Source organism: Onychostoma macrolepis, chromosome 02, assembly GCF_012432095.1.
Source record: "Onychostoma macrolepis isolate SWU-2019 chromosome 02, ASM1243209v1, whole genome shotgun sequence".
NCBI lineage: Eukaryota > Metazoa > Chordata > Actinopteri > Cypriniformes > Cyprinidae > Onychostoma > Onychostoma macrolepis.
The window spans coordinates 24991182-25003256 of NC_081156.1; the positions used below are offsets into that span (position 1 = coordinate 24991182).

Genomic DNA, 12075 nt, shown 5'->3' on the forward strand with positions numbered 1-12075 from the left:
GGACTCACAGGTGTACAGTAATACGTGAGTCATACAGCGCAGCCGTTCGCAGAGAAGCGAATAAATGTTTACTATTAAGTCAGCGTGAGAAAAAGGAGCGTTTTTGCGCGGTTAGAGTCACATTGGGAGTGTTTCTTTTTTTCAGACTACAGCCATGTGATGGCATATGAGTCGAGTGTAATGTAACAATCCCCACCGACGCTTGTGCAGTGTTTGACGCTCAGTGACATGACATGGACGGCGGAGTGTCTCACTGAGAGTAGATGAACTGAAGAACGATGTCGGACCAGGTAAGATCATCGCTTTCCCGTGTGTGTACATAGGCTATGTGTGTGTGTGGGTGGGTTGTAGGGTCCTTCACAGGTTTGGGATGTTCGCCGGTGTGTGTGTGTGAACACACCCTCTCTTCTTCTGCAGCCTTTGTGTTGACTTTGTTTCTGTAGGAGTGATTGTGTTTTGAAAATATTCCTGTGCTGACATGATCCTAGGTTTATTTCTAATATTATAGTTTAGTGTCCTTGTAATGATAAAAACAGTAAAAATAGCTATATTGATAAGTATAATCACTGTAACTTAATAACATTTGCAAGTCCTCCTATTATAGTCGAGAATGTATTTATGATTTGCATACTGCTTCAATATTCATGATTAAAATTCAGATTTTTTTTTTTTTTATTATTATTATTTAAAGTAACTGTTAAGAGCTGGCCTCACCCCAAGCATCATACTACACCCTATTGTCTCACTGTCTGTCCCACAATAAAGTCTATGATTAATTAATTACCTCCTTTCAATTAGTCTAATTGGTTATCTATGTGTGTCTTGCATGTCTGACACCGGATCAGGCGTACTAGGTCCCCAGCACACCTGCAGTGCTGCAGCTAGATTAATTGCCGTATTAATATTGATGCCAGTTGCCCTTGCAAGCAAACACAGTAAACAGTTTAAGAGCTCTCTTGGCGATTTTGCTTGATGGAGATAGATGGACGAAGCCCTCAACTGCCTTGAGCCTGAGAAAACTCATTAGGTCCCTCGTAGGGCAAAAATTTATATCTCAGTATTTTTTGGCTGATTTTCGGTATACTGTATATATCTCGGTATTTTTTTATTTTTTGGATTTGCATTAAAAATAAATAAACAAATAAAGTGAATGTAATCATATAGTATGTTAAAAAGGGGTTAAAATTACATTATAACATTGCAATCTAAAAACAAAAATAATGTTTTTAAAGTAGAAGTTAAATTTACTAAACTAAAAATGAAAATAATAAAAAAGCACAGACTAATTGAGTAAAAAGTCTGTTTTGATTACCCCATTACAGTCACTTTAGTTAGTGCTATCATACAAATACACTTACTTGTAGGTTTAAAATTCTACATATGACACATTTATTGTCCAACTACAAATAGCCTATTTCAGCAAAATGTATGTTTTAGTCAGAATTATTGCGCTCCTTATTACGTCGCGCCTGTTTGGCGCGCATGCGCGCGGAGGCGCTCATTCAATGAAAACTGTGTAGTTTAGCGGAGAATCTTAAAGCAGAAGGCTCATGCACTTCTGATAGCAAAATATAAATATTTCCATGGCTTTCTAACATTTAAAGATGGAGAATATACCTGTGAAATGTAAGTTATGCATTTAGGAAAACAGCACATCTCAAACACATTAAACAGCGCGAGTCTCTGTCATCGGCACACAGCAGCCTTTCTGTCAGAGCTGTTTTAAACTGAAACTAAAGGCTTCTATAGCTTATGAGTTTTTTAAAGCACTTCATATACAGTTTGTCACGTGTTTAGAACAAATTGTATAATGCGTGTTCTTCGCAGTATTTTCAGATGCACTCGTTTTCAAACTACTGTATAGATATAAACGGTATTGCCTCATATCGTATCGCTTATAAAGAATATATCGATATATCGTACAAACTCGATATACCGCCCAGCCCTAGGACTCCCTCGTCTTTTTGGACTGTTGGGATGTTTATGCCACTCCTTTAAAGCAAGTGATGCTTGTTTATGTGAATGGATGCATTGCTCAGTGTTTTGACCCACTTTTGTATAGAGTGCACACCCTAAAGTCCCAGAGGATCACGATCCTCCCCCCTTGAACACGTATTGTTTCTATACATTATTAATTTAGATATCATAAGGGCTGCCGTTGTTCTTGATGTTCAGATTTATCGAGTCTTATATATGTCTCTGATATATGTTTTTACTCCTCTTTGGTTTTCACAGTGTTATGGCTTGACTTTATCAGCTGCACCCCCGCTTCGCAGGGGCAGCACCCCCCTGCCAATCAAGCATCAGCTGAGGCGAGAGGAAGCTGTGTCTGAGGATTACGATTGGACGCCGGGGCTTGACGAGCCTGCTACTCCACAAATCAGCATTAGCACTATCCAAGATTCTCCTTCACAGAAACCGCCGCAGCAAAAGTACCACGGACCCCTTCGGATAGTACTACTGGGCCAAAACGGAGTGGGCAAATCCTCTCTGGCACTTTGCCTTGCTGGACTGTCAGACAGATCACTCTCTATAGACTCTGAAACCCAAGCAACCGGTAAAGATTATATTCATACACCCTTCTTATGCTCAGCATCAAGCATCAGGATGCCAAGGACTGTAGTACTATATTTAGATTTACTTTGGATGAAACACACTTATCACCTCACAGACACCCGAGATCACTAGTGTAAGGCTCTCAGGATTTGATTGGAAAAAGCGGAGTGGGTGCCGTGAAGGCATCCATCTTCTTTCAGGTCTTTCATCATCTTGTGTCTTAATGAGGTGGGAGAGAACCAGCAGAGTGCTGCCTCTGCACAGACACTTTCTTCACAAACAGAGCATGTCATTTACTAGGGGATAGAGAGCCAATCAGACACACAGACAGGTTTTTTTTTTTCTTACCTGAGTTGAGTGTCCTTGTGCATCGATTCTGCGCTGGATAAATGATTGTTACGCAACTGTTTCGAGTCCAATTTTGAACTTCCCTTTCAAAACTTCTTTTGTATTCTTCCCACAGATATATTATTATACGTTTGATCCCGTGAAATTGCCAGTTTCAGCTCAACTGCAGGAATAAAATTAGATGCTAATTGAACACCAGTGATTTCGTTTTATGCTTGAGTGTCGGTTTTTAAAAGAAATGTTTTTGTGTGTGTTGTAGACGAGGGTTACCAGCGGCGAGTGACCGTGGATGATGAGGACAGCACGATTTTAGTATATGACAACTGGAAACAGGTGAGTCAAGCACTCTCACAAATGCATAAAAGCACGCTGAGGTTTGCTTGTTTTGGATTCTTTATTTTGTATTTTATTCAATGGCTTTCAGAATTTGTCGCAGTGCTTACAAGGTTGGAGTGTATTATAAAAAAAATAAAAACATAAAACATAAAACAGTTAAACTTGTGCAATTAAGCCAGATTAGTTTACACACTCCATTTTTTATTTATTATTATTTTCATATTCTAATGAATTGAATTGAAGATTACAATATTTTCCCTACTGATTTACATTGATAGAACGTTCAACATTCAAAATGTAACCAATACTGATGATGTCATCATAATATATGCAAATTAAATTGTGATTGGTCTTGCCTTCCCTCCATATATGTAAACATTTATTGCTGTTGATTCTTGTATTCACCCAACAGAAAACAAGATGCATACTTATTGTCATGACAACAGCAAAGCGACTGATGCAACATTTCATTTTTTCACAGAACTAAAGTCCAAATTCTATGCTTACCGAACACGATTCTTTTGCAACCTTTTGAGAGCTGGTGTTTGCTTTGGGAAATGCAAATCTTCTATTCTAATGTCTTCACTGCAGTGTTTGGGAGCCTGTTTTTTCTTCTTTTTTTTCCAGCTCCAATTTAAGCACAATGTATGATGTCTCATTCTTTTCTCTTCTACCCAGACATTTTTAAAATATGTCTCAGAAACAAAAAAAAAAAAAGGAATTCATTCACTTTTGGAATGAGATAAAGTTGAGCGCATTATTACATAATGTTGGGGTGAATTATTCCTTTAAAATGCCAAACATTTTAAAGGAATAATTGAATTGAACTGCTACATTTGCACGAACCATTACATAAATGTAGGTGTTTAGTGTGAATCTCTATTAATTGTCCAGGAGCACTCATCACATGAGAGTTGTTAAGAAAAAAGAGAGGGAAGGATAGAGAGGGGATGCAGAGAAAGATGAGAGAAATCTGCTCTTGACCTTCCAGCTGAGGTTTGTCTGTTGTTTGTCATTTCTGTTTCCTTTTACTTTAGGGCAAATTGTTTTCAGTTTCCCGTAATTTGTTCCATTTCTGCTGAGTGCAACTGCCGGGTTTAAAGATCCTTTTACAAGCGTTTTATGTGTACCCTCTATAAAATCAACCAGGTCCTGGTTTCCTTGTTATTTCACAGTGAATTATGATCTCTGTTTTTCCACTTTAAAAGCCACTTATTTCAGAGTAATCTAAAATGATCTAACGGATCAGTACACTGTGGCATGTGTCATTATGCTTTTGAGTCACGATTACTGCATTTGCATTGTAGGATTGTAATTTTTCATGTCATTAATATGACAAATCTAGATATACTGTCAAGTAAAGAAAAATATGGCTCTTGCAATATATAATACTGTATGTCAAAACAAAATCATACACTGACATTCAGAAGTTTGGGGTCAGTGCAGCTTTTTTTAATTAATACTTTTATTCAGCAAAGATGCATTAAAAGTGACCAGTGTTGGGCATGTTACTTTAAAAAAGTAATTAGTTATAGTTACTAGTTACTTCTCACAAATAGTAACTGAGTTAGTAACTGAGTTACATCATTATAAAAGTAACTAATTACCAGGGAAAGTAACTATTGCGTTACTTTAAAAAAAAAAATTCAAATGTCAAATTTGGGTGCCCCCAATATTAAATATGTTAAATTAATGAAATGGACACTAAAAAGAATAAATTATTATTATAAAACATTGTACATTAATCTACACTATGTATCTACTGACACTTAGTATCAGTCAGTCAAGCATTATAATATAATATGATAATTTAATATTATATGATGATAGTACTTTAGTAATTAGAATAACCACGTATGAATGCATATTTGTCATCAATATAAAACGCACTAAGGATTAATGAGCTGCTGGGTTCATGAATATTAATCACGTTGTCTGCGTTCGCTCGAACTGATTTGCTGAAATCAAAACAGGGACGATAATAGGTGAGCGCCAGCCAATGAGATTGTCGCTTGCGCATTAGTTCCGCCCACTACAAGAGAACCCGGCAGTTGTTAAAAGCTGAAGAATTCCAAAAGGAACTCCGTTATTTTGACAGGAAAATACAACAAAGAATATCGTTTACATGTAGCACGTCAATTCTGCATGTTATGAAAGACTTTCTTTGCGTGCGTGTATGTGAGAGAAAGCGACGGCGAGTTTGTGCTTCACACTAGAGTTTATGGTACGTCAAATACAGCTACACTGCGCATCCATTCAGATGAACTGAAAAATTAAATTCTAATAATATAATATAATAACGCCACATTTTATTGTCAGTAACGGTAACGGCGTTGTAACGGGGGAAACAGTAATTTGTTTGATTACTCGTTACTGAAAAGAATAACCGTTATTCCCATCACTGAAAGTGACAGTAAAGACTTTTACATTGCTACATTATTATACATTTCTGAAGGATCATGTGACACTAAAGACTGCTGAAAATTCAGTTTTGTTATGACAGAAATAAATTACATTTTAAAATATATTAAAATAGAAAACTGTTATTTAAATTCTAATAACATTTCTCTATTTTTACTGAAATTGTATTAAATGCAACCTTAGTAGGTAGGAGAGACTTCTTAAAAATATTTTTCAAAATCTTACCAACCTCAAACCCTCTCATTCACTTATCTTGGAAGGCTTTCCACTATAGCATGGTTTTAGGGATTTTCTGAAATGGTCAAACCCAATAATTAATTCTTTGTTATCATGCAGTGTATACTGTTGAGAAAATATAGCACTTCTTAATTTGGGTAAAAATATTAGAGTTTCATCTTTGATGCTGACCCTTGTGGGTAGTGTCATCTCATCTGAAGCGTCTGTGAGATTGAATTATTTACATTCATCTTCCTCTGGGATTGATGCCCCTCTATTAGTTCTGACTTCACTTGTCTCTTCGCTTATCAATCACCTATTCCTCTTTTCGTGAAGTTACAAGTACAAGCCATTTGACCTTCATAGGACATTCACAGGGGAACAAATAACAATTTGAAAGCCTCTCATGTTGTTGGATTTTATGTGCAATGCATGTATTTTCCTCACACCCGCTCATATGACTGTCCAAAGCATGTAGTGTGGGTGTATCATCCACTCAGAGCTCTGTTTATACTCCGAAATATGATGATCATTTTGCCTGGAACACACAGATGTATCACAGTGATATCATGAGCACATGCTTGTGATTTTCATATGAATCACAGAGTGTCTTTTCTGTGTCACAGCTGAGTAGAAATTATTCAAACACCTGTGAATGTTATGTGATATTATCATAGGGTTGTGCGCATAGATGTTTAGGGTATTAAGTTGCCTTTGTAGCCATGTTGAATATTCAGATTTATTCAAATCCCTGGGCAAAACTGATTGACTTTGACTGGTCTGGTCTGTTCCCTTTCCAAATGATGTTTATGTGTCATCAGATCTCTCCTAAATCAGATGCTGTTTGTTGCGAGCATGAATGTCAATAGTGATGCTGCTATCACAGAATGACTGCAAGTTTTGGATCAATTCCAGGGCAGAGATGGAGTGCTAGAGAGCAGTGGCTGGAAGAACTCCAGACTCCCCCCATTCCATCATTTATCTTTCTCCATCTTTCATTTTTCTCTTTCAAAGTATCCCTCATTTTCTTTGTCTAACCATCAGGCTCTTTTCCTCAGTGGCATGTCGTATCACGTGACCTCTGACCTCACCCACCGCATTGCATTCTATACCCGCCTGGCCCCGTTCCCCGGTTGCCATGGTTACCGGTGGTTACAGCAAACAAAAGGATCCCAGATAAACTATGCAGTTATTAATTTTAATTTTATAGATGCAGAGATTCAGCGCTGCCCTTACAGCTTCATGGTTCACTGATTGCAGTCTGTAGCTCATGGATTGAAGCTTGATCATGAAGAATCTTGAGCAGAAGTCTGTTAGTAATGCAGTTACTTTGTTTATTTCAAGGTTTATTTGAGTAGTGGTTAGAGTTGCACTATTGATTTAATAAAAATTGATATTTCCTTGCACAATAAACCACAACAGACTAGGATTTAATTAAACAAAAATATAGTCTGCGATGCACTGCATACTTCAAAACGAATTAGTGGCGTTCTGTTTTGTCTGTAGTCTACTTCAGTGAATCCCATGCAGGAGTGTAGTATGTAGCAGGGGGTGATTGGAAAGATTTTCATTTTTCTTTTTTCCTTTGTTAAACCTGTTCAACAGAAATGATAACTATAATAGGGTGAAATTAGGGTTGTCAGGAAATTAAAACAGTAATCACATTCTGTTCCTTTTGAAAGAAAGAATGTGACAACTGTACATTACTGGTAAGAATTTTTTTATGTTTTTGAAAGAAGTCTCTTATGCTCACCAAGGCTGCATTTATTTGATCAAAAATCCAGTAAAACAGTAATAGTGTGAAATAGGTTGTTTTAATTTAATACATTTTAAAATATATTAAAAAAACTAAAATATATATTTTAGATTATAAAATTGTATTATCTTTTAAAATGTAACTTATTCCTATGATGGCAATGCATCATTACTCAGTCTTACATTACAAAGTCTTCAGTGTCACGTGATCCTTCAGAAATCATTCTAATGCTGATTTGTTGCATAAGAAACATTTTTATGATGATCAATGTTGAAAACCATTGTGCTATTTAATATTTTCTGTGAAACTTTTTTTTTTTTTTCAGGATTCTTTGATGAAACACACATACTTTTGATAGAAAGTGCAAAAGAACAGCATTTAGTCATTACTTTCACTTTTGATCAATGTATTGCATCCTTATTTTCAATCATCAGTCTATCTATCTATCTGTCTGTCTATCTATATAAAACTGAGGCTAAGTTTTGAATGGACGTGTAAGTGATGGGATTGGTTTGCTCACAGAAGATACTTCATATTTGTTAATCCTTGAAGTTTTCAGAGAGGGAGAGAAAAAAAAATATTTTTCTCAGAGAATGCTTTTTCCTGAACTGCCCCAGAACTGTCAAATCTTGTGATAGACAAACACGCTCAGGTGGAGCTGAAGCACGGTTTTCACCTACAGTATTGATTGTTTTTATTTAATAAAAGGTCATTATTACTGATAGTGTAAAATTATATCTAGTATGAGTTAAAAGGTATAAGCCTATCTGAAGGGTCTGTGGGAGTACATACATAAATGTTAGAAAACACTGACCTGCTACACACACTCCAGGTATTTGTGGCTGCATTTGCACTTGGTTTCTTCAGGATTCTCCGAGATATACAAAAACATTTTGGCTTATGTGAGCACTCAAACAAACGGTCCTCTAAAAACAAACTTAACTCATCTCAGGAGATGGTGTGAGAATACGATGCGGTTCGCTTAAGAGTAACTCTATGGCAGCAGAATGCGGGCATAACATGACTCGAATGCATGAGGCATTGCTCCAATTTGAGTTATTGCTTACCCGTTTGTTGTTTCGCACACTCTTTTGAATGCAAGAGCTGCTTTATTTAATTACTTTATGCCTTTTGTGGTTCGCTTTGATCCAGGAAACAGCAAAATGAAATGTTAAATGTTTATCAAATTGTGATTTGAATCGCAATGTGTTTAAAGTAATTGCAGTGTGATTGTTTTTGTCCTTATCCTTGTAGTGGGATAAAACGCCCTCTAAGCATTTCTCCCTTGTCTGTCTTTAAGACAAAATGTAAGCATTACTAATTAATGGGACAAGTCTTATGTGATTCAGTGAAGGTCAGCACTTTCCTTATTGTGAAACAAGGTCAGCATATCTGGATGCGGTGAAGACGTTGTTGCAGTAAGTTTGCAGTCTGTTCTGCGGACTGCAGCATCTCAGTCAACTTACTTTGTTCACTGAACCATGGAGAATTGGAGAGAGACAGTGAATGAACTCATTCTCACACAGTGCCACTGCTGCATCAGTAGTAGCTGCAGAGGATGCAGGTCTATTTTAGTTCTGTAGCAGATTCACCAAGTTCACCCAATCTACACCTGACACATCAGCCCAATTAGAGCCTGGGTTATGCACAGGCATTCATTCACATGCAAACACACACATACTCACAAACGTACAATCACGCACACCGCCCCGAGTCTAGACTGCCTCTGTTAGCCTGGTTAGACTTGAAGTGCTTGTGACAGCGGGGGGAAGAATGGCTTTAATAAGTCATTCTCTTTCCTAAAATAGCACATGGTCAGCCACATTCTTACGCACACAAGAACGTATTCCATCACCTGTTCTGCCATTGGTTGAGATTGGGAATTGCGTCACATGTCGCTGCTCCCTTTTCCGTGTTCCAGCGTGAGTTGGTTCCAGCATGGAGACATATCAGCATGCTCTACCATGTCTCTGACCACCTTTGTCCAATACATTAGCCAAAAACCTTGAAATCAATTCTGCCTAAATGGGGTGTGAACTGGATTGAGTTATTCCATTAGATAATTGAAACTGAAGACTTCAATCAGTTAAAAAATAAAACGAGGGTTCAGAATAGAGCACTACTTAGCTGTTGTTGTTTTTTAGATTGAATATCAAGCTTGTCAAATATATTTTTCTCAATTGTTGTGGATACTGTGGGCCACAATGCGATGGGAACTGAACCTTCTTTTCCATTGTGATGAATGAAGAAATGAACTAGAGGGGATGCTAAATGTTAAGTGTTTTTCTTTTGACTTATTTGAATGCAATATAAAATGTGTACTATGTAATATGCATAAGTATAGTTCAAATCTATTAACAGATTTACTGACATATCGCTTGAGACTTACTGATATACAAATTTATAATTTAACTTTATTTGGAGTACTGCTTGCGCACAATGCACATTTCTTAATATTAAGCCTAAGATTTGTTTTAATGTCACTATTGATGAGGACTGTATGAGCTTTGAATAACATTGGTCTTTAAATGCAGGATATTTAAAGGGTACCTGAAGTGTACTTGCTATAGTTTCTCTTTAGCACAATCAAATATACTTCAATATATCTTTAGTTGGATTTTAGCACTACTTCCGCACAATTAAAGTGTATTTAGTTCAAAATTAGTTGTTCCAATTTAGCAGACTTTAAGTATACCAGTTTAGTATACCAAAAGTACAATTGCAGAGTGTTTAAGTAAATAATATGTAAATGTATTTGTAGTATGTATTATTCACCATTTTTTAAACTTGTTGACTCATCCTCATTTTGTTCCAAACCTGTATGGCTTTCTTTCTGTAACACAAATAATATGTTAAAAGATGTGCACAACAAAAAAATGTTCATTCATGACATTTTTTCCCATGAAAATGTCTGCTGACTGAGGCTACCATTCTGCCTCACATCTGTGCTTTGGAACAGCATGAGGGAGAATAAATGATGACAGAAATGTCATTTTTGGATGAATTAGCCCTTTAACATTAGCATTCATTTCAAAATAAAACATACAATGTGGAAAAAATAGAACATAGAGAACATAACAAATGTTTAAACTGAGAAATTTTACACTTTTATCCACTAAATGAGCTCATTTCAAATTTGATGCCTGCTACAGGTCTCAAAAAAGTAGGCACGGGGGCAACAAAGGGCTGAAAAATCAAGAAATTATGAAAAGATTCCGCTGGGAGAACATCTAGCAACTAATTAAGTTAACTGACATCAGGTCTGTAACATGATTAGCTATAAAAGGGATGTCTTAGGGAGGCAGAGTCTCTCAGAAGTAAAGATGGGCAGAGGCTCTCCAATCTGTGAAAGAGTGCGTAGAAAGATTGTGGAATACTTTAAAAACAACGTTCCTCAACGTCAAATTGCAAAGGCTTTGCAAGTCTCATCATCTACAGTGCATAACATCATCAAAAGTTTCAGAGAAAACTGGAGAAAGGCCGAAGACCTTTGTTGGATGCACGTGGTCTTCGGGCTCTCAGACGACACTCATCGGCATGATTCTGTCATTGACATTACTAAATGGGCCCAGGAATACTTTGGAAAAGTGTTCTATGTATCAGACGAGTCTAAATTTGACATTCTTGTTGGAAATCACAGACGCCGTGTCCTCCGGCTAAAGAGGAGGGAGACCTTCCAGCGTGTTATCAGCATTCAGTTCAAAAGCCAGCATCTCTGATGGTATGGGGGTGCATAAATGCATATGGTATGGGCAGCTTGCATGTTTTGGAAGGCACTATGAATGCTGAAAGGTATATAAAGGTTTTAGAGCAACATATGCTCCTCTCCAGACGACGTGTATTTCAGCAGGACAATGCAAAATCACATACTGCAGCTATTACAACAGCATGGCTTCATAGTAGAAGAGTCCGCGTGCTGAATTGGCCTGCCTGCAGTCCAGATCTTTCACCTATAGAGAACATTTGGCGCATCATTAAATGAAAAATACATCAAAGACGACCACGAACTCTTCAGCAGCTGGAAACCTATATCGGGCAAGAATGGGACCAAATTCCAACACCAAAACTCCCGAAACTCATAACTTTGATGCCCAGACGACTTCAAACTGTTTTGAAAAGAAGAGGAGATGCTACACCATGGGAAACATGCCCCCATCCCAACTATTTTGAGACCTGTAGCAGGCAGCAAATTTGAAATGAGCTCATTTTGTGCATAAAATTGTAAAATTTCTCAGTTTAAACATTTATCTATGTTCTATTGTGAATAAAATATTGGCTCATGTGATTTGAAAGTCTTTTAGTTTTCATTTTATTCATATTTAAAAAAAAATGTCCCATCATTTCCGGAATTCGGGTTGTACTTAAAATGCTTGCATATTACATACTTGCAAAATATTTTTAGAAAATAGCAAGTGGTATGAACTAGTTTTCCGTTCTAAACA

General features: G+C 36.9%; 1 protein-coding gene across 1 annotated transcript in view; it reads left to right on the plus strand.

Annotated features, from left to right (window-relative positions):
* rem2 (RAS (RAD and GEM)-like GTP binding 2) overlaps positions 1-12075 on the plus strand; it is a 41291-nt gene continuing 29216 nt past the window's right edge. Inside the window, exons 1-3 of the mRNA XM_058763039.1 lie at positions 1-290; positions 2236-2557; positions 3164-3237. Coding sequence (XP_058619022.1) covers positions 279-290; positions 2236-2557; positions 3164-3237 — 408 coding nt within the window. The 5' untranslated portion in view covers positions 1-278. The remainder of the gene's footprint in view (positions 291-2235; positions 2558-3163; positions 3238-12075) is intronic.